This window comes from Antechinus flavipes, chromosome 3 (genome assembly GCF_016432865.1).
Source record: "Antechinus flavipes isolate AdamAnt ecotype Samford, QLD, Australia chromosome 3, AdamAnt_v2, whole genome shotgun sequence".
NCBI classification, from domain to species: Eukaryota; Metazoa; Chordata; class Mammalia; order Dasyuromorphia; family Dasyuridae; genus Antechinus; species Antechinus flavipes.
The window spans coordinates 572,016,665-572,040,136 of record NC_067400.1 but is presented as its reverse complement, the minus strand read 5'-3'; the positions used below and the strand labels follow the sequence as shown (position 1 = coordinate 572,040,136).

General features: G+C 42.5%; 1 protein-coding gene across 8 annotated transcripts in view; it reads right to left on the bottom strand.

Moving 5' to 3' along the window:
* Positions 1-8,079: 8,079 nt before the first annotated feature.
* The window catches only part of PHC2 (polyhomeotic homolog 2), a 149,140-nt gene continuing 133,747 nt past the window's right edge, over positions 8,080-23,472 (bottom strand). For all 8 annotated transcript variants that reach the window (XM_051987961.1, XM_051987964.1, XM_051987965.1 and 5 more), the window contains 6 exons: positions 14,880-15,082; positions 12,776-12,905; positions 11,709-11,823; positions 10,833-10,974; positions 9,825-10,101; positions 8,080-9,514 (listed from right to left, as the gene is read on the bottom strand). In XM_051987961.1, the coding sequence (XP_051843921.1) occupies positions 9,360-9,514; positions 9,825-10,101; positions 10,833-10,974; positions 11,709-11,823; positions 12,776-12,905; positions 14,880-15,082 (1,022 nt within the window). In that variant the 3' untranslated portion in view covers positions 8,080-9,359. The remainder of the gene's footprint in view (positions 9,515-9,824; positions 10,102-10,832; positions 10,975-11,708; positions 11,824-12,775; positions 12,906-14,879; positions 15,083-23,472) is intronic.

The following is a 23,472-nucleotide window of genomic DNA, read 5'->3' as shown; positions in this document are numbered from 1 at the left end:
CAATTTCCTCCATCTTTCTCTTTCCTTCCCCTTGTGCCTCCACCATTCTTATCCTTCCATTATTCTTTTGATAATCATGACATAATAGACATACCTATGCCCTGTCTAAATAGACTACTCCCTTAAAGAGTTTTTTGATGATGTCATATAGATGTTTTATCTTCCCACATAAGAATGTAAATACTTTAACCTTATTTAGTTAGTTCCTTATAATTTCTCACTTACCTTTTTATGCTTCTCTTGATTTTTATATTTAAATGTCAAATTTTAGTTCTGAATCAAGAATGCTTGAAAGCCCTGTGTTTCATTACATTCATTTCCCCCCAGTAGCAGTATGCTCAGTTTTATAGGGTTATAATCCTAGCTCCTTTGCCTTCTGGACTATCATTTCCCAAGTGTTCTGCTTCTTTATGTAATAATTGCTAAACATTGTTATTCTGACTATGGTTCCATGATATCTGAATTATTTCTGCTTTCAGCATTTTCCCCTTGACCTGGGAGCTCTGGATTTTGGCTGCAATCTTTCTGGGAGTTTTTATTTGGGATTTTTCTTCCAGAAGATGTAGTACATTTCTTCAATTTCTACTTTGTCCTCTTTCTAAAATATCTGGGTGGTTTTCTTTTATAAAACTTCTTGAAATATGTCAAGTTCTTTTCTGTTTATGGCTTTCAGGTAAGACCAATAATTCTTAAACTCTCTCCCTTCGATTTATTTTCCAGGTCAGCTGTTTTCCCTATGAAATACTTCACATTTTCTTCTATATTCTTTAGTCTTTTGAATTTGTTTTAACTACAATGTTCAATTCTAATTTTTAAGGAATTGTTTTCTTCTCTGAGATTCTGTACCTTTTAAACATTTGGTAAATCATTTTAAAGTTTTCTTCAGGCCCTTTCGGTACTTCTTTTAACAAGCTATAATTCCCTTTTCGTAATTTTCTTGCATAACTCTATTCCCATATTTGATTAAAATATCATTGCTCTTTAAAAATATTCAGCTCTTCAATTTGGAACTATGCTAAAAAATTATCAAACTATGCATACTCTTTGACCTAGCAGTGTTACTATTGGGCTTATATTCCAAAGAGATCATAAAGAAGGGAAAAGAACCCACATCTGCAAAAATGTTTGTGGCAGCCCTCTTTGTAGTGGCAAGGAACTGGAAACTGAATGGATGGCCATCAATTGGAGAATGGCTGAATAAATTATGATATAGGAATGTTATGGAATATTATTGTTCTGTAAGAAAAGACCAACAGGACAATTTCAGGGAGGCCTGGAGAGACTTATATGAACTGATGCTAAATGAAATGAGCAGAACCAGATCATTATACATGGCAACAAGACTATACAATGATCAATTCTGATGGATGTGGCTCTCTTCAACAATGGATTGATTCAGAACAGTTCCAATTGTTCAATGATGAGCCATCCACACCCAGGGAGAGGACTGTGGAAACTGAATATGTACTACAACATAGCATTTTCATTCTTTGTTTTCTTGAATTTTTGTTTTTCTTTCTAGATCAGATTTTTCTTGTGCAGCAAGATAACTGTATGGATATGTATACATATATTGGTTTTAACATATATTTTAACATGTATTGAAATACTTGCCATCTAGGGGAGGGGATGGGGGGAAAGAGAGGAAAATTTGGAGCTGAAGGTTTCTCCAGGGTCAGTGTTGAAAAATTACCCGTGCATATGTTTTGTAAATAAAAAGCTATAATAAAATATTCAGCTCTTTTAGGAATTTGCGGGCTTGTATCCAATCTGCTTTTTCTTTGAGGCTTTTGTCGATGTTTTAAATCACTGTCTTCTCAGTTTTTGTATCTTGAACTTCCCTGTCACCATAGCAGTTTTTTATGGTCAGATTTTTTTTGTCGTTCCCTAATTTTTCCAATCTATTTCTTATATTGGATTTTATATATTGAGCTCTGTACTTCTGGGGATGCATAGAACATCTGATCTGATCTATCTTAAGTCCTAATGATGCTTTTTTAGCTCAATAGGTGCCTCTAAATTGTCGATGCTTCCAACGTAGTGTGATCCAGGGAGAGAGCTGGTTACTGATCTCCGGATCTATGTTTTGTCTTTTTACAAATAGTGTCTCTGTTCCCTTGCGACTGTGATTGCTCCTCTGCCCTGGAACTGTGACCCAGAATTTAATAAAAGGTGACAGCTATCAAAGTGCACTTGTTCCTGTTCCCAGTGCTAGTGCAGGGCTCCTTGAGATCTCTTTCTGCCCAGGTTTTCAAGCCCTCTACTGTCCCTGAGCATGGCCTACTCCTCATTGCTCTGGTCATTCCCACCATCTGTTGCTGCTGCCACCACTGGTGCCACTTCTGTTGTATTGTGCTTTTAGCCAGTCCCTCTCCAGGGTCCACAGACCTTGTTTCCTAAGACACTTCTTGCCCTGGCCTTGAAAAATGAGCATTTTTTCCCTTTGAGTTCCCCACTCAGAATTTGGCCTGGTCTTTTCTGTAGTGGAAAAGATTTGGGGGAATAGTTTTGGCAGTGACCTTTTACTTCAATCTTGACATCATTTCTTCCATTCTCTAGTGAGTCTAACTCACATTTATAGGGTCCTTTAAAGTTTATCAAATACTTTTCTCAAAGTAGACCTGTGAGGTGGATAATGCAAGTATATTAACACATCCATTCATGTATGGGCAAACTGAAGCTCCAGATCTTTTACAAAATTTGTCCAGGAGTACAAAGCGATGAAGTATCCGAGATGTGATTCAAACCCAGGTCTCTTGATTATACCCTTTATTCAATATTTTACTCTACTTTTTCAAAGTTCAAGGGACTGAGGCAAAAGGAGGAAGTTGTTTTTGTATAGACTCAAGGTACAGAAAACTGAATAAAGGGGTGACATAGGAGGACAGGGTACACTTTAATGACTCCCTAGCCTCCATTCTCATAAATCAGTAGATGGGCAGTAACAAAGCACACTTTACGTGATGGCCATTCTCTTAGAGGCCACCCCATTTTCTCTTCTCTGGTTCTGGGAGCCCTTCTATGGTCTTGGTAGATACCAAAAGAAGGGTGTTTTATGGGTGAAAGAGTTGCTCAGCATCAGTTGCAGCAGAGATCCAGCACATCTTAAGTGAATGTACATAAGACCCTCACAGACCATACCAACCTAACACACTTCCAGACAAACCAAAAGCTCACTTAACAGATCCTAGGGACAATGGGTTTTGGTAGGATGATGGCTGGAAGGGATTTGGAAGTCATCTTGCCCAGACCATTTACTTTGTAGATAAGACACATGAAAGGATCGTAGATTCAAGAGCTGTAACAAACCTCAGTGGCCATCTAGCTCCACATCCTCAGAAAAACTAACTTGTTCAGACCACACAGCTACGAAACAGCACTACTGTGAGAAGGTAAACTGCTGGGAAATCTCAAATTTGTTCACTTGGCAATGTCTTAGATGGCATCTCTCCACATGGAAGAGTCAAGGGACGATGCTTCTGGGAGAGTGAGAATGAAGTGCCATGGGGAGAAGCTATCGACAATCTGTAACTAGTTTACAGTTGGCTCACTATGTGTCAACAACAAAGTCCTTTGATTGGCCAGGGTTTTCCAAAAGGTCTGTTGGTTTCATCACCTTCCTCACTCAGTGACTTCTTTGCTAGTTCCTATGATGGAAGATGTGGGCCTCTTCTTCCTATTGAGGCCTATGGTCCTGTGAAAGAGTTTCAATCCTTAGTCATTTGCCCTTTTCATCTTGAGATGGAATTTGGAGCCTGCCACCTTGTATGAAAGGTTAGGAAAGTGCTTTGGCTTCTTGGCATTCAGGAAATCTGGGTCCCACAGCCAGTAAGTAGCATCTTTGTTTTGAGAAGTGTGGTCTTCAGAACCATAACTCAGTAGGAGCTGATTCCAGGACTCATTCAGTTGTGAATGTCTTTGGATGAGAAATTGGTGGAACCAACTGTATAGGAGATGGACTTAAGTCTATTCCCATACCAAAAAACTACATTAGAATAGGAGAGCATGTTTCTATTTGGAAAACAAAATATTTGTTCCTTTTAAATAAAAACTGTTCTGTTGACCATTTACCAAAAATTCATTTTTCCAAAGGGCAAGGACTAGCACATTTACTCTTCAGTTATTTTGAGTTATGTCTGACTGTAACCCTGTATGGGTTTCTCATGGCAAAGATCTTGGGAGAGGCCTGTCATTTCCTTCTCCAGCCCGTTTTACAGATGAGGAAACTGAAGCAAATAAGGTTAAGGGATTAAGCAGGGTTAGTGAAGTCAGTCAGTGTCTAGGGCTAGATTTGAACTTGGGAAAATGAGTTTTGACTCGAGGCCTGGCACCCTGTGCACTATGGTGCCATACAGTAACTACACTAGCTACACACAGTAACCCTTTTGATACTGTTGATTATCTTGTCTGGGATTTTCTCTCCCTTGGACATTTTTGACATTATTGCCATCTTTTGATTCCCCCCCACCAGTCTACATTACCATCCTGTCCCTTCAGTCTTCTCCAAGGTTCTGTCCTGGCCCTTTTCTCCTGTCTCCATCTGTTGGCCTGGTGACCTAACCAGCCCAGCTCACTTTAATAACTCCATACAGATAATTCCCAGACCTATGTTTTGAGGTTTCTTCCCCTAAGAAGCTCTAGTTTCACATGACCAACTTTCTTTTGGACATTTCAAACTGAGTGACAACTCAAATCCATTATGTCTAAAATATAAGTTATTAATCTTTCCCATGAACTCTTCCCCCCTTCTGATGTTCTCCATCACTCTGGAAGCACCCTAGTCTTTCCAAGCACTCAGGTTCATAATCTTGGTGACATCCTTGATGCCTCCCAAGCATTCCAAAACTCAATCAGTGGCTAATTCTTAGCTCTTTCTACTTCCATAAGTTATCATCCAATTTCAGGCCCTTACTATCTCTGACTTTGCAATAACCTTCTAAGTGGTCTCCTTGGCTTCTCTCATCTCTTTGGCCCAAATCAGCCTCAGTACACCTGCCCATTTTATCTAGACAGGTAGATAACACAGTGAGTAGACTCTGGACTTGGCATCAGGAAGATTTGAGTTCAATGCTACTTGAGACAGATACCAGCTGGATGACTATGGGCAAGTCACTTAAATTTTTCAGGCTTTTTCCTTACCTGTAAAATGGAGGTAATGACAGCTTCTACCTCTCAGGGATGTTGTGAAGATAAAATGTGTGGAGCTCTTAGAACATGCCTGTCACATAGTAGATACTACTTGATTACTTTTAAGGTGTGTATAGTGCTTTATCTCTGGATCATCTGTATTTCACTGAATCCTCACAATTGCCCATGGGGTAATTTTTTTGGGTGGCCTGGACCTATAATTTCTGTAATGAAATTCTCTTCCAATTCAGATAGGCACCTGCTCTGTAACTGAAAAATCTTAAGTTGCCAGTGCACTGAGAGATCATGATTTGCCCAAGATCACAAAGCTGCTTCTTGAGGGAGGCAAGACTTGAATTCTGGTCTTCTTGAGGCTGAGCCCTATTCTACAAATGGTAAATAGATATTAATGAATCACCTATGGCCACAAAGCCTATTGGAGATTGGATTTGAACCCATACCTCTCCTGAATCCAAAGCCAATACTTCATATTCCACAAAAATACATTTCAATAAAGAGGGTCAATACCACTTCAAGTGCTTATTTTGAGGTGAATTACTCTGAAAGTAGTAGGATTCCGATGAAGGAATCATTCCACTACAAAGTGGGAAGGGGAACAGTCAAAGGCAAAGCAGAGAAATATAGACTCTCTCCTGAGTAGCTTTGCTCATCATCCCTAAAGCTGTGGCTCCCTTAAGTGCTGTCCTAAATCTGGACAACTTTGCTCCCTTCAATCTCAGATCTGAAATGGGCCCTGAGTTGCTGCAGAAGCAGCTAGATAATGGTCACGTGGAGTGGGGAATGGGGAAAGTGAATTCCAACAGGTTTTAAAAGGTGATAGAGATCTTATAGATTCTCTAGCCAACTTTCTTATTCTATGCGAGAGGAAATAGAAGCTCCTACACAGGAAATGCCTTGCCCAATGTCACACAGCTAGCAAAGGGTGGAGGAAGGTCTAGAACCCCAACCCACTCCATCTGCTAGACTGCTGTCCTGGCTAAAACAGAGCTTTTTGGAGACAGCAGCTTGGTATAGTGGATAGAGCACCAGGCCCAAAGTCAGAGAGAATTCAAATCCAGATTCACATGTCCTGACTGTGACAACCTGGGTGAATCATCTTATCTCTGTTTCCTCAATTATGAAATGGGGATCATACTAACACCGCTTCCCACATCGTTTTGAGAATGAAATGATATACTTAGCACAGCTTCTGGAACAAAGACGCCGAATAAATGACTGACTATACCTGGATTCTGGGATATGGGCAAGTGCAGATGGAGTAGACATTTGGGGCTGCCCAGTTATTTGAAAGTTTTGAGTTTTTTGTGAGTGGCAGGGGGAGGGGTACTCTTCATGAGGTGCCTAGTGTTCCTACTCCCAGGTCAAGATCTAAGTGACTGGAAAAGGGAAGGTAAGCTTTTGCCCCCTAGTAAGAAGAATCTAGGACTCTGGAGACCTTTGTTCTGACAACTTCAGAATGATCTCTCTGACACATATACAGTCTAATACTGTGTCACGGACACATGAAATCAATCTCCAAACTTGCCTTCACATATTCTGGTCTCACCCAAGCACTTGGATGAAGCAGCAGGATGTGAACAAAGACCTTCATCCCTTTTCTCCAGCAAAGTGGGACCTTAAAAAAGTCAGGAAGTGCAAATATCTTCCATGGGTTTCCTATGACTTTTTTTTTCAGTAGAGATCCCATCCTTTTCCATGGAAATACAGGCCTGTCCTGGGCACAGAGCCCTTCTCTCATTTCCCTGATCAGATATTAAGAGAGCTCTCTGTTTCTTGGGATCCCACGTCAATATTCATCTCTGTCAATGTCCCTTTCTCAGTAAAGTTACCATCCCTTGTTTGACGCAAGAACAGCTGCTTAGGGCAGCACAGAACAGGGTCCCCTTCTCTGGCAGGCTGTCAGGCCCTCATAGGTATGTTGATGAGGAGGTCATCTGGGATCCCACTGACTGTGGGAAAGCCCCAAGAGCACTCTGTATCTGGATAGGCCCAGGCATGCTTTTTTCCCCTTCTAATTGTTCCCTAATGCTTAGTACATCGACTTTAGACAAAAAGCATTACAAATAAAACTGATCTAAATTTAAATGATCTGGATAATTTTTTCATACTACTAATATATATTTCTAAAATGTTATGGTGACACGGAAGAAGTCCTGGGGTGTCAAAGGCTACGCTGCCAGAGCGTGAGCTAGGAAGGTATTGAGCACAGGCCTGGCCATGGTCTTCATTTCAAGAGGCTCATCCCCGGAAGAATGATCTCAAAATGAGAGAGGAATTTGTCTCCTAAGTAGTGACTTAATTAGCCACAGCAAATTACAAAGAAGGACAAAATCACGAATTGCCAAAGTATTTAAGTAGGCCCAAAACATTTCTTGAGTTTCCTTCTCATTTGCCAAAACCTAGGCAGTGGTTTGACACCCTCTGACCTGCCTTCATTCACATAGCTGGAGCCCTTAGGACACTAGTGGTCTGAGTTCCAATTGCAGAGGACACCATTGAGTTTTAACATCTCCATCCTCTTAGGAGGACCCCTTCTGTGGCACTCTGCCCACAATGTCTGCCCAAAGGGCACTGGCTAGCTAGTCCCTGAAGCAAGGACTTCTGAGTCCAAGTCCCACACAGTCTTTCTTTCCCATTCCCCATAATTGGAAGCTGCAAGAGGGAGAGAAGTGGTGGCGGCTTACTAGCTTGCCCTGAGTATAAGCTCTCATATATATAAAAAACATCCAATAAATCCCATCTTCACCTGGGAAACCATCTTCCTCTTTTAAACACTTCCATTGTTTGTTCTTCCGTGTTACATAACCATAGGGGCAACCACCTCTACTGCTAAGTGCTCAGGGCCTGAGCCCATCTATTCCTGAAGTAGCCACACCACTTCCATTCAAGACTGAAGGCAGGAGCCCGTGCAGGAGTAAGGGACAGCAAAGGCAGGTTTTAGAGATTTATTTAATTAAAAAAAAAAGGTCTCTAAAAAGTCCTTCATTTCCCATTTCTACCCTGCCTAGAGGGTGAAGAATAGCTCAAGTGAAGGAGGTACCCATTCTGTTCAGGGAAAAGCTTTGTTCTCCCCCAACCCTTCCCAGTCTGCAGGAGGCTGGGCAAGTCAGAGGAGGGGGAGCTCTTTTCCCTTCCCACCCTACCTTCTTGAGAGGCCCAAATGGATACTGGGATGCTTAGAGGCAAAGGGGTGTAGGCAGAGGAGGTGAGGAGATGGCCTTTTTCAGGCCGAGCGTGACGCGAGCTGCGCAATCCCTTGCAACAGTCCCAGGGTCCCCACGCCTTGGTGCTGGGGGCAGTGTGAATGGAGGCAGCTGTGCCCTTCACACTGGCCTCTGGCAGGGAGCCTTTCCTTGATGCTGCTCATAGGAAAGCAGGGCATTCGGGAGCAAGTCGCAGTGTGTCACAATGGCCTCATGAGTCCACAAAGAAGAATCCCAATCCTCCCCCTCACAGACCCTCCCGGCCTCTAGGGGAGGCTACAGTTCCCTCATTCTTCACCTGAAGGTGAGGAGTCCAGGACAAAGCTTTAAGAGGACACCTGGACAAAGCCAAAAGGAAGGAACTCAGCCCATCAGCCGGTCTGGGCTCTCACACACAGTCACACACACAGCGTTAAGGCGTATGGGCCAGCAGGCGTGGCCCAATCAGGCCCAGCTTCTCTCTCTCCACCTGGACGTAGCAGTGCCTGTGTCTGGGAGAATTCTTGGCTACTTCACAATCAGGCTGAAGGGGGAGAAGTTGGTGAAGAAAGAATTAACCAGCTTAGGGAAGAATAGGGCACAGGACAGGCAAGGGCTGCCTCAGCCTCTGTCCAGGCCTGGTGGTCATCCTTGACAATTATCCCCTTTGGATTGGGAGCTCTGGCTGCCTGTGCCTCCGAGGGGTGAAGTTGGGGGCTAGGGTGGGCAGGGAAGAGAGCAGGGCTAGAGCCATGGGACTTCAGAAGAAGCTGATGCTACCAATATTTACAAGCACAATGCCCCAACTTCTGCAGCCACCTGCCTACCTCCGTCCTCTCCTGCAGAAATGCCAGGACCCTGAGGGTCAGTGAGGAGGCTGGAGGAGCCCCTCCTCCTCAGCCATGCCCAGGAGAAGCCGCTCATGGCCCCTTCTCTATGTCCCTTAGGAACGTATTCTTGTGCTCTGCTCAGTTAGGGTGCAAGGAACTCCCAGGGAGAAGAGAAGGGGTCTTTTTCCACAGCCAGATCCTAGGAGTCCTTCAGCATGCTGATCCGTGCATAAATCTTCAGGGCAGGACCCAGCTTGATATTCATGGCACTCATCAAATGGTCTTCCTTGAGCAATAACAGGGCCTGCCCGTCGATCTCCTGGGCACGAAACTCTTCGGCAATCTCCTGGCAGCCTGGAAAGGTAAGACTCACCTATGAGAAGCTAGGTAGCAGCAGCAGAAGTAATAAAAGAACTGTGGAGAGGCAGCATCCCTCTCAGGGGCCAGAGGGTGGCAGAGCAGGAGAGTCTACAGAGGCCCACGGGGCTGGGTCTGCCCAAGGAAAGAGCTCTATGTGCTCCTGCTGTGCTATTCTCCCTGGTAGCCCCCTGCTCCAGAATGCCCCTCCCGACGTACCTCCTATAGAAATGAGAAGCACCGAAGAGGCAGCAAAGGGATAGCGCATTCCAGATACCTGGAAGAAGGGATCTGCTAGGGCTCTTACCTGGCAGAGAACGGATGAACTCATAGACATCTTCCACATTCCATTTGGTGGGTTCACTGGGCAAGAAGTGGTGCCCGACACCCACCAGGTCCCTCATGTGCATGTCTGGGAGCTCCAGGTCCCGCTGGCCCTGGCGCCGACGCGAGGTGGAGGAGCTGGCAGAGATGGGTGACAGGGGCTCCTCGTAGCTTGAGTTGTCTGAGCAGCGACTCGAGTCTTCTTGGCTGTGGGTCAGCTGCAAGGCGGCTGTGACTGAGAGGGGCACAGCCCCCGCAGGCTGGAGAAACAAGGACAGAACCTGAGCCTTCGGGCAGGGCAGCTCTTGCCGTGGGGATGGGGCAAGGGAAGGAGAACTTGGTGGGAAGAGGGTGATGGGTAGGGAGAAGGGAAACATTCAGCTCACAGGGCTTTCTCAGCACCTTCAAAGAATTCCTAACTCTTCTACAACCAAGCAAGTGGTTTCTTGGACAACCTATCTCTGCATGGGGAAAAAGATAAGATCTCCCTGGAGATAAGCACATCAAGATTCAAAGGAGAGTGGGAGAATAGGTCAGGCTGAGCGAGGAAAAGGGACAAGCCACCTTGTGAAAGGCTGAGAACCCCAACAAATGCAGGCGAGGACAAGAGTACAGCTTTAAAAGTCACCCAGTCTATCTCTCATCACCTGCTCATGGCCACACGGGTAACAAGTATGAGAACTGGGCCTCCAGTGGAGGTTTTCTAAGTCCATGCTCAGTGTGCTCCCACTGCCACACTACCTCCATCACATCCTCCTCGGGTCCTCTTGGTTCCTCGAGGGTGGATGCGAATTTGCCTGTGCCAGGAAGTCCCGAGGAGGGTCCCCAGCACAAAGGAAGCACAGCTGAGGGTTTTGTACTTTGGAGAGCAGAGTAAAGGACAGAGTGCAGCTTCTGTAAACTGTCTTATAGGAATCGGAGAGACTACCTGGAGTGTACCATTTCATGGAAGAATACATGAGAAAGGAACTGGATGGAGGCACCCTCTCACCTGCTTCTTGGCATCCTTGGGCAGTGCTGGCAGACTTGCCTTGCTGGCCCGTCGGCGGTTATGGGGGGCAGCCCCTGGTTTCTGCAGCTTGCTGCGGTCAGAGTGGAAGAGTCCAACACGCTTGGTACAGCCCACATTGTACCTACCCAAGCCCAGGGAGAAAGGGGTAAGGGCTCTGGCCAAGTTGAATAGACCCAACACCAACTGCCCATCAGCTCCCAACTGAACACTGAAGGGAGGTGATAGTAAGACCACTACTAATGCCAGTCAGACCCAGGGCACCTGGATGTAGCTTGAGATGGCCCAATTTCACCCAAGGACATTGTTCAGATATCCCAACCAGTCACTGGTCCTCTCAACCCTTAGCAGTTCTATCCTCAACCCAGAAAAACGAGCTCTTAATACTCAGGTGTCCCTCTACCTCTGCCTTTGCGGCCACATGAGGGGCAGAGCAAACACTGGGCAGCTCCCTGCAATCACCACTGGGCTGTTAGGTAATCCCACACAGGGAGAAGTTGGGAAGTGCTGTGACTTCAGGGAATGCTTCCAACACAAGACTTATGACAGAGATTTGGCACAGGCCTCAGGAAGTGAGCGTATACAAAGACTGCACTACACTCATAGGCTATTTCCTGTCTTCTATGTCTGGGATGCTCTTTAATCTGGTCTGGCCCTGGGCCCCAAGATTCTAGCTTTTACTGAATGCAGCTGAATCCTATCCAGCACACACTTAACGTAGGCAGAGCACAACTAAGGCAGAAAAGCCCTCTGGGGCATCAAAGACCTGGTAGGATTAAGAGCAGAAACCAAAGTTGCCTCAAGCTAAGGAAAGGAAGAAGCTAGGGAGAGGAGGGTAGCTGGGCTGAGGCTACTCACCTCTTAGCACATGCCATAGAGCAGAAGCGTTTGGAACGTTTGAACTTGTAGGCAAAGTCCACCCGGCCACAAAGCTCACACTTGAGTTTGAGGGGAGTTCCCTCCTCTTTGGATTCTGAAAGGCACACAATGAATTCTTAGTCTGAGAGGATGCTGATCACCTTCCTGTTCAGAAGGTTCCTTGCTCCATGCTATTCAGCGTGTCCCTCTAACTGCCAGGCTCAGGAGCAGTCCTACCACAAACCTATAGGCAATCCTAAGGACTTAGGCTATTCCATTTTTTGACTCAAGATTTGTTTTTTGTTTTCTATTTTGGTTGGAACTATCCAGGGGGACTTGGAGATCCCCTCTAAGAATTCACTTTCTTTTTTAAGCGTTGTGTGTCCTAGTGTCAAATACAACCCGAAGAGGACAGTTCCTTATTACTGTTAAGAGAAAACCACCATCCTCCCACTCAGCATGGTTCAAAAAACAGGTTATTGTCCTTTCCTCCTCACTTTTTCACCCCATTCCCATCCAAGCTGTTGTAAATCCAGTCAATTTTATCTTTACAACATCTCCCAAACACGGCACCCCTGTGACACAAGTCCTCTGCATCTCATGCCTGAACTACTGCAATAGCTGCCTTCCTATCTCAAGTCTCTCCTCACACCAGTTCTCTCTTTATCCAACCACCAAGTGATTTTCCTAAAAAGCAGTTCCTCCTTCCCGGGCTTTCTCTGACTTGTTTAGCAGACTACTCCTGTCCTAGAAAGCAGACCACTGGAGTTAATAAAGATGGGAGTGATACACCTCATAGCATCTCTATGGGTTCCCAGAGTATACCCAACAATATACAAGGGGAAAAGCAAGCAGCCTGAGGGGACAAATAATCAGGGATATAACTGGAAAACAATTATAGAACCTTTGACTGTAATCTCCCAAGGTTGATACACAAAGGCTCCTAATCCCTGTGTTCAGCTGGTATTATAAAAAACTTGTGTAAGTCCTTCCTGAGCCACTGCTGCCCACTGCGATGTCAGGGTGAAACACAAAGCACCAGTTGCCTCAAAGTCTGGAACACTTACCTTGCAGATACGGCTCCTCCATTTCTGAATCGGTGGTGGTGGTATTCTCTTGCTGTGGGAGTTTCTCAGGCAAAAGCCCTTGTGCATACTTCTTCTTAAGGTTCCCCACCAGCAGGGACGAGCGTCCCACCTACAGGATAAGGAGAGAGGGGGCCTGGTGGATTAGGCGAGCCCACAGTTTAGGTCATCTCGCGGTTCCTATCCTCAATAAGATAATATGCAGGAAGTATTCTGGTGCCAAACACTAGCCAGTCTCCACAACACAGTAGCAAGTCTCAGCTGATGCCAGTGTTCTCAGCTGCTGGCATCATCTTGATCCTTTAACTCACGAAGTAGAATACCAACTAGAGGAGGCCAACTTGAAATGAGAACAAATGACTGGCTTGAGAAGCCAAGAACAAGCCCACTCTTAGAAGGGTCCAAGGAGCACAAGCTCCTTCTCTTTTCCTCGGCACTAAGCAGCAGGAATGAGACTGAGAAGTAGTAAGAGAAATACACTGTGGCAATCAGAGGAGGCTCAGAGGTATTGCCTTGATGATTACTCTTTCCCCAGCCCTCTGTCACCCAGCTCTCAAAGGCCAGGGAAAAGGAAGAACAACATGGAAAGCCACAGATCCAACGACAACCCCAAGGGCTGGAAGGACTCTAGTCCACATTCTTCATTTCAACTATTTTTCCTTTGCTGTGTAGAACATGGCTTCAAAATGTTAACCATAAAAGTGGATTAATAAATGCTCTCTGGTGCTACCCTTAGAAGCTAGTTGGTTTCACCAACTATTGCCCTCAGAATCTCTGGTGTTCTCTAGCAAATCCAGGCTTAAGGAAGGACATTCTGGTCTAGACAGGGTAGGGCAGTCCAGGGCTGAGCCACTCATACCCACTCTATTCCTGGTTTACAACACACTGTGGCTGATTCCAAATGTACTTTTTTTTTTTTTAATCATCCTTCAAAGTATCAGCTCCTTTATCTCAAGATTATGTGCAGGATGCCTACTATTAATTACCCAGACCCCTTCCAGATCTACAATAGAGAATGGTGAAGAAAAGACTGACATCTCTAGGGAGCTGGTGGAAATACTGGTGACCAGAGTTCCAACAATTGGAAAAGAATGCTGACTCATGATTTTGGATCCCTTCAGCCTGTAAACATGAAGTAGATAGTTCTCTTCTGAAGTCCCTCCAACCAGCTTCTCCAGGGTCCTCTGGGTTTTTTTTATTCAAAGAAAGAATTTTTGGGTTTTTGTATTTTGAGTCTGGAATCATGACAAAGATGTAGAAATAGAAGGAACCTTAGAGGTCATCTACACCATGAAATTTTACAGATGAGAAAACTGGGGCCCAGGGTGTTTAGGTGATTTGCAAAGGTCATAGGGTAGCTAGTAAGAGAGACAGGACTTAAATCTATACTCTGACTCCAAATTCAATGCAGTATTTGGACTATGCTCTGCCTTTCACACAACTTCTTGATGTTACAGAGCACTTCCTTCTACCTCTAAAACTAAAATCTCTAGATTTTACTGTCTTCATTGAGGTCTTTTGAAAGCCCTTGCTTTGGAGAAGGGTTTTTCAGGGACCCTGCCATCTTTCCAGACCAGTTTGGACATTAGCTGCTGCCTGATCTTATCATACAGATGTATTTTCAATGTCTCCCTGGTGCAGTATATTAATAATTTGCTTCTACAAATTTTTTCTTGTTCTTCAACTAGTCACCTATGTGTTTTCCCATCTGAGATTATAGTCTCAGGTGAACAAATTTAAAGTCATGCTACTGATTCCATGTTGGTACTGGGAGTTGTGCCTCAGTTTTTAGAAAGCTTCTTTTCAATGGTTTGACCATGTTGCACCACTCAGTGATGATGCTCTCTTTCACTGAACTGTGGATTTCTTAGGGAACTTTTTAATTCATCTATGTTTACTGAGTCATTCGGGATCTGAGTGAATACTTACTTGATCCTGGAAAGAAATGGACTTTTAAGACAAGATACAAAGGAAGGAGGAATGGTTAGCATATTCAGGACTTTACATGGAATTGTAAAAAAAAAAAAAAAATACACATCCAAAATAAACTTTTTTTTTGAAAAAGGGGAAAAGAAGTAGTCCGTACCGGGAAAGGCTCCGCCCCCTCCTGGATCACAAACCCTTCGATAACATGCGTCAGGATTTGGGGTTTCACAATGGCCTGTGGTGGTTTATTCTCACCATTCTGGGGGGCAGTGCCAGTGATGCTGGAGGCAGAGTTTCCGTTCCCTGAGGTCATGCCGGGGCTGCTGAGGTCGTTCAGTGCATAAACAATGCCCTTACCTGTCTCTGTAGCAGGGGAAATATGAAGACACAAGAAGGAGGGATCAGAACCAGAGGCCTGGACAGACATGTACACGGGACAAAGTTGGGTCAAAGGGAAAGGATGCTGACAAAAATGTGCCTGTCTTTTTCTAGGATAAGAGGGCTGGAGACTAGCTTATTCACCTAAGCAGTAGGAGGTATCCTCATCATTCATGCCTCCCTAAAAGGGGAATCAACTATGAAATTCTCTAATAGCTCCTGAAAAATAGCCCTTTGCAGTGGTCCTATATTCAGAACACTTTAACAGGAGTTTATGATCTAGGGCAGTCAAGTACAAAAACCATTCTGATCAAAAGGGAACATTTAACCAATTTAAGAGACAAAATGACAACCCAAACCATAATCTGGCCAAAGTTCCTGCCTAATCCATAGCTTTCTATCTCTCTGCTAAATGCTACCTTCATGAACACTAGATTTCTATGGATTCTCACTCTTTCTTCCAATAAACTAGAGAAAAACAAAATCCTAGAGAGTTGGAAAGAAACTTAAAGATCATTTAGTCTGGGGGTTCTTGGAGTCCCAAAGAGATGGATAAAAGAAATCTATCAACTTAGTTGAGGAAAAAAAAAAAAACACTTTTTATCTTCTCTAACTTCTGGTTTTCTTTGGAATTCTTTGCATTTCATCTTATGCATATAAAAACACGATTCTGATAAAAAGGTTCATAGGCTTCAACAGACTGCCCAAGGGGTCCAGGACACAAAAAGATTTGGGAGCTCTCATTTAGTCCAAATCCTGATTAGATGAATTTCATTTAACCTAAACCCAACAAGTGATATATCTCTACTGATCACTTTTCCTCCAAATATTTTTACCTCAGTAAACTTTTATCATTTTAAAGACAACCAATTCTACTTCCATAGCTACCCCACTTTTAATAATAATAAAAAATAATAATAAAAATACTTGGGAACCATCATTACCTACTATATCCAAGAAATAATAGATTAAAAAACAAATCAAAACAGTTCTTGCCTCCGGGAGCCTATCAAAATTCTAGATTACCATTGACCCAGGCTAGTCTAAATCCCTATGATGGAAATCGAATAAATGTCAAATACTTATAACCAGGGATCATTCAAATAATTAAGAAACAAAACTAAGTGAAATCAAGTTTAAAAGGTAGTATAGGACTTTTTACAAAAGCAAAAAAACTAAATTATTATCATAAAGCAGAAATTCTCAGTTTCTATTCATGCAGCCCTGATTCGTAGAAGATGATATAACAAAATTTAAGGCCTATTTTGACTGATTGCCAGTATTCTCAATACTTTACTGGTAAAGCATTTGGCTGTAACAGAAGCAGCCAGCAATCATCATTTTTATACTACCTATGAGAAATTCAGGGTTAAGGGAGAATTAGCCAAGGAAAAGGTTTTTGCTGATAAGATTTTTTTCCCCAAGGTTACATTAATAAATTGGCAAAAGTTAGTTTGGATTCATTTAAGAATACAGAAAAATAGCTTTAAAGAGTATAATAATTCCCACTGAAGCATATTTTTCTTCTGATAAAAATTTTTAGTAGAGAAATATTAAGTTATCCAAAAAACCCGTCATATTTTAAGTTTCTCATGCTGATTTTGCTTTTTAAAGCCCTATACTTTGCATATATATTGAAAACTGTTAAAAACTTTAAAATCTGCTTCATTTAATTATAATAGTCCAAGGAAAAATACTGAGAATGTAAAGTATGGTTTTAGTTTTTGTAACTGCTGTATTTTATATTGCTGTCCAAATATATCCTTGGTTAAAATATTTCCCAAACTAATTCATGAGTGACTTGAACTGGAAATGGGTCATCACACAATAACTTTGGAACTTTCTGCTTCATTTAATATGACAGAGAAAGACCAAAACAGAAAAAAAAATTTTAAATAAATCTGAAAGAACACCAATGGAGAAAGCATTGCATTTGGGGAGTAAGGACCCAAGTTTGAATATGACCTCCACAATTTACTGCATTTGTGACCTTTGGCAAATCACACAGTATATCTTTTTCTCTTTGGACCTCAGTTTTCTTATTAGCATTTAAAATGGAGGTGCAGTCTAACTATTAAGGTTGATCTGGAAAGCCTTTAAATCTGTAAAAATAAGCAGCAACTTTAAAATATTGTGTCTTCTAAAAATGAAAGCTAGACCTATTTCCAAATTGAGTCTTCCTATTTAATGATTTAAATCATTTTACCCTATTTACAAGGATTGAGACCACTCCTAACATTCTCATTACCCCTGACAGAATTTATCTAGGTTCCAAAACAGCTACTACTTTCCTTAATATGGTTTCCTCTAACCTTATTAAGACACTTCTACTCTTGCTGTCTCTCATCTCAGATGTAAATCACAGAAATCATTCCTTAAGGACATAAAAGATTCTTAAATCCTAATCATAATAATAATAGATAACATTTATATAGGACTTTATTGTATACCTGGCATTATACTAAGCACTTCACAACTGTTATTTCATAACAGCCCTACAAAAGGGTTTTTTTTTTAAAACTCCCATTTTACAGATGATGAAACCAAGGCAGACAGAAATTACGACACTTGTCCAAGGCCGGCTGTTAAGTCACTGAGGTCTGAACTCAGATCTTCCTGACTCCAGGCCTGATGATGCTTGATCCTTTGTGCCACCAAACTATTCTAATAGAGGGCAAATATTAAGAGGAATGATGCCCAATGCTACATTCCTTATGCAGCCCAATACTGGTCCAATGTCAGAAGATGTGTGTTCTAATCCTAGCTATTTTACTCACTGTATGGCAGTGAGTGGTTCTAAATTTCCTTCTCTAATCAAGGATGGGGAGTCTCGATGGTCTCTCTGATATCTGAGGATGCTAGAACTCCATGACTAGCTCAGGGGCCGGGGGCCTTCAACCCTTGACTAGAGGTAGAGTTTGGCTCTTGGGAAAAGAATAAAGGACTAGAGAGGCTGAGCAGATGAGGCAACCTCACTACTTTAAAAACACTGAAACAATCACTTTACTCTGAAAAGTGGTTCACATACATTCTCATTTGACTCTCACAACCTAAGTAATGTTTCCATTTTACATATATAAGGAACTTTTAGGGAAAGGACAGATTTGAACCAAGGTTCTAAAATACTGTGCAATCTGTCACAATACTGCCATGACAGGGCATTATGTGGTCCTATCAAGGTCTGGAGTTGCTTTTCTGTGTGGTCATCCTAGAAGTCAATTCCTTACCTGTTCTTAACAAAGATAGTTGGGACTATTTGTAGAATACCACATACAACCTTGCCCTCTGATAAGCTCAGCATAATGAGATTATGTTAATTTTTTTCCAAGCCTCCCAATCTGATCCAAGGACAACTTGTTGCTCTTATATGCTGGTAGAAGACAGATACAGAAACTCAAGACCTCCCTAATGACTTAGGGACTGTTAAGTTAGATAGCTGTCTTCTGTGGGAATACCTTCAGCTAGATAGATAACTTGTTTAAGCATCTTTGGCCCATTTCCTCCCCTTGTAGTGCTATGTTTCCGACAGAGGGCAATGCAGTCTGGAGCTGGAAGTTACAACTGAGGTCCCTTAAGCTAGACACTTCCTCACTGCATATGTTTACAGTCATTCTGTCCATTAGGAGCCAGTAGGTGTCACTGCCTCCAAGCTCCAAACTGATAATTTATAAACTATACAGCCTATGGGGCTAAGACGAAAGTCTCACTAAAGAAAATCCCACTTTAGAATTTGTGCTGAAGGAGAAATTAATGGCATTTATTTAACATGAGACAATTTTAGTGCATAGAGTACTTAACTTGGGAAACAAGAAACCAAGGTTTAAATCTCTCCCTTGCAGTCATTTTATGGCAAGATATTTAACTTCCCCAAGCTTTGGGGATAGTAATATTGTCACTATCTACCTTGTGGGATTATTGTAGGAAAAAAAACAGCTTTGTAAACTCTAAAGTATTATAAAATTAGAACTGTTTGGGCGTGCGGAGATACCTGATGGCTGAGACAAGGATGATGCTTCCTTCTAATCACTTTACAATGTATTTCAGTACTAACATTTGCTTATGGATGCTTCTGATTGCACCATACCATTTTCATCATTTTTTAAAAAAAGTTACTGTGAAAGGTTTTATTCCAGAGAAACTGGGAAGAGGTCCAGATTTCTCATTCTACTCCCCCTCAGAGAATAGAAAGCACCACTCAGAGAGATGCAAAATATCAGCTCAAGGAGAACGTCCTCCCTTGACTTGCTCTATTTCTGGTTCTCACTTTTGTAGGTCATGAGAACAGTTCAATCTTCTGACTTAAAAGGTTTCTTGAAGCCCTTGTTAGGCTAGAGATAGGGGCAAGGTAGATAGTACTATGAACAAAAGATACTATAAGGATGCATAATGGGGATCATTTGTCTGGAGCTGACTGTTCAAATGATAAAACAAGGATCCCTATGTAGGACACAGAACTCACTCATAGCTCTTGGCACTGAAGTTATATTTACTGCATCTCAGCTAAGCTAGCTCATTAACATGTGGACAGGAAAAGCAACAGTAAAGTTCACAAGTAACTGTCCTATAGTCTAAGCTTAAATGGGGCACATGCAAAGTGTTGCACATGCTGGGGGAAAAAAAAAAAAAGAAAAGAATGGTTAATGCTATGTGCTCAAAAGGAGCAGGGGATTGTCCTACCTACTTCCATGAGATGAAAGAGCAAAAGGCACGGCCTAGTAATGGCCAGGCATCCAGAAAAAGTGACTGAAATTATAGTTCTGTTTCTGTCATTAATAGCTTAAAAGTCATCTGTATGAGACTGATCTTTCTCATCTATAAAAAGAGTCTCTTGTAAAACTCACCATTCTAAGATAATTCTCTTTGTCTTTTCAGAAGTGCCCCATGGGCTACTGTCTGGGAATACTAGAGGTTTCTAACTCAGGCTCACAGATAACAGTTCAAGGATCTGGGAACTGGGACGGGGAAAAAAAAAAAAGGTAATTTTCACTAAACTTTGTAACTGATCATTTCCTTCCTTTAGGAATTTTGTAAAAGCTAAAACATTATTCTGAGAAAGGGCTCCATAGGTCTTACTAGAATGCCAAAAGGATCCAAGACACAAAAATTAAAAATCTGACACTCTTTTGACTGTATCATTTGTACTCATGAAGGCTTTATAATCATCTGTGTATTTTCAAATCTTCTGTCTCGTGAGCTCTACTCTTCCAACAAAGAATGCCTTCTAGACACCTCTACTTGGGATATCCCATAGACATCTCAAATTCAAGATGACCCAAATGTAAGACATTAACTTTCTAACTCACTGTTCATACTTATTTCTCTTCCAAACTTCCCTATTATTACCGAGGGCACATGTCACTCAAATTCATAATCTTGGAATCTTCTTGGCCTTTCACTTGCCATATTCTGTCATTTGAAACATATTGTCAATGCTGGCCTGCCCACATTCTCCTCTCCCTACTGATAGACTACCACTACAATTCAAGTCTTTATAACCTCTCCTTGGGCCTGCTGCAAAGTGTCATCCTTGGTCTGCCCACATAGACTAGCTGGCCTGTGGATTCCTTTCCAGGGCATGTGATCTAGTTTAGTCCACACATTTGTCACATTCATTTGTACCTTTCCTAAAAGAAAGATGCAATAATGTCAACTCTCCTGCTTTGAGAGGGTTCCATGGCTATTATGTGTGAGATTAAAAAAAAAAAAATGCAGTTCTGTATTTAAAACTCTTCCTAATCTGACACCAGCCTCTATTTTCCTTCATGTACTAAATTTCAGTCACACAGATGTACTACAGTTCCCCATACATGGCATTATATCCTCTGCCTCTTCATTTTTGAATAGGACTGGTCCCCAAGCCTCCAAATGCTCTCACCTCCAATAACTGCAATCCCTTTTCTTCAAAGCTAAACCAAGTGCCACTTCATCAGGAAGGAAACCTTTACTGATCTGCCTCGAGGACTCAGTGTAGTCTCACTGAGTTACTCAGTATTTACTTTGTATTTCAACATCATAATGATCCTCCAAGCAGAGGCCATAGGGCTGGTACTAATTTAGCTCAGTTGCTCTTACTTCTGACCTTTGGGGTAAAGCAGGGAAATCCACAATTTATTTCATTTAAGAGCCATTTAAATGAATCGCATAGATCCTAACAGTTTTGTTCTTCAGGCTTGAACCTGGGCTCCAATTTCAGCTCTGACACTACCTACCACAGTTCAGAAAAACTTAATGACTATCATGGGAAACTGCAGCAGTTTGAGGTTGTCGGTCCAATTAACAGGGAAGATGGAGTCTGAGTAACCTGTAAGGGTAAGGGATAGGACACCAAGGTTTGCTATAGATGTGGGAAACAGAATCTTCATCTGTAACTATGGTGACTGGGGAAAGGCTTAGGAAAAACAGACAGGAAGGGGACCCTGAGGTCTCAATTTTAGAAATAAGGTGTTTTTTTAGGCAAAGTAATTAAATATTATAAGACAGAAATACCAGGGTTTATCATCTAGAAGCAGCCCGGGACAGGGGAGAAGGAGATCTGAGGCTTCACTTAGTGAATTAGGTCTAGTGATTCAAAAGAGAGGCTCCAGATAGTGGTTGGTAGATGGGGAGGTGGGGAAAAGACCTGATTTAAGGAACCTCAGCTGAATGTTACTTTTGTGGGATCTGGATATGAAGAAACAAGATATTCAGAAGTAAAATCCCCAAGCTACTGCTCATTTTGACAGGATGAAGGGACTGAAATTCCTGTACTTGGAAAGAATACCCTCCACCATTCAAAGATACATTCTAATAAGACAGTATCTAGTGTGACAAAGAGGAGGGGTCACAAAAGAACATCAGTCCTCTATAGATGTGAGCTATCATTTACAACTTTGGCAGTGAACAAGTTGATAGTCACTCTAAGTCATCCTATTTGCAGAGTACTTAAAAGATGCCACCATTACCAAGTTATTACTAGAATCTATAGCTGGATGTCAACTAAAGCCAGGCTGACTTGCATTCTCTTTACCCTGAAAGGGGCAGAAATGCTTAATATCTTTAAAGCTCTAAATAAGTTATTCCAACACTACTCAGTTATTTTGAAACCTAAGTGATGCATCCTTTAAAATCAGAATGAGGACTAGAGCTTTATATCCAATAAATCTTAAAAGCCCTGCCAATTCTTCTCAGATAAGGGGAACCGGCCAAACTACAGGAGAACTGATGCTCCACGTTTCAGAGGCCCAAGTGCTGGAGACAAGAGAGAGCTGAGCAGTCAGAGCTGCAGCCCCCCTTCTCCCAATTACCATACAGCTGCCTTTCATGCAGCCCCTCAGGGCACAGGGAAAGGGAATGAGAAGCTGCCCGTTGGCTTCTTCCCAATGATGAGTAGACCAGCCAAACTGTAAGCAGTGAAGGTTTTCAGGCTTCTGTATGTACTAGGGAGAGAAGAAATCAATGGGGCGAACAGACTCTCTCCATGTGCTGGCCAGAACAAGAAAAGCAATGGAGGGCTTCCAAACAGCTGCAGACTGCTTCCTGCTCACAGCCTCAGCTCTAAAATTGGGGCTTTTACCCTAACTGGAGTTCCCCACATCAAACTCAGTAATAGTAACAACAAAGGCTATTGTTGGAGTGATAGGCAAAAGCAAAGCAAAGCATCATCATAGTTGCAGAAGAATAGGGAAATGGTTCACAAAATACCATGACTACCCATGTCTTCCCAAACCTGATCCCATGATACTTAATGATGTTTACAGGGGATGGTTTCTAGTTCTTCTCTTAAGATGGAGCCAAGGGTGCTCTGGAGGAATCAAAGGCCTCATGTGACAAGGCCCACATTTTTATAACACTTTTATTTTTTTTTTTAACCACAAACTATTCTCACAATGGTCTATACTTATCTTCATTTTATAGCTAAGGAAAGTGAGGTTCCCAGGGTAGGTGACTTGTCCCTGAGCCATCTGGATTCAAATCTATTGCCTCTAGATCTGATGATCTTTCCATTACAGTGCCTGGCATACAAGCAAGTCCTTAATAAATGCTCTTTATTGAGCATGCTGGGCTGAGGCCCCATACAAAGGCAGATTGGTCTTTCAGAGGCTGCGCAATGGAGAGAACTGGGCTGTGTACCAGGGAGTGAGCAAAAAGGCCTCTATCTGGGATCACAGAGCTGCAAGGGGTCACTCACTTTATAGATAAGGACAATAAGGCCCGAGATGTATAGGGATTTGAACCTAAAATCCTTTGTCTTCAAATCTGACACTTTTCATTGCACAATGCTCCAAGCCTTCCAATTCTGATTTTACTCCTAGTCTTTTCCTTTCAGGACTCAGTTTGCAGAGTTTCATATTCTATCTGGCTAATTATAATGCAATTTCCCCCACTTCTATAAAGAT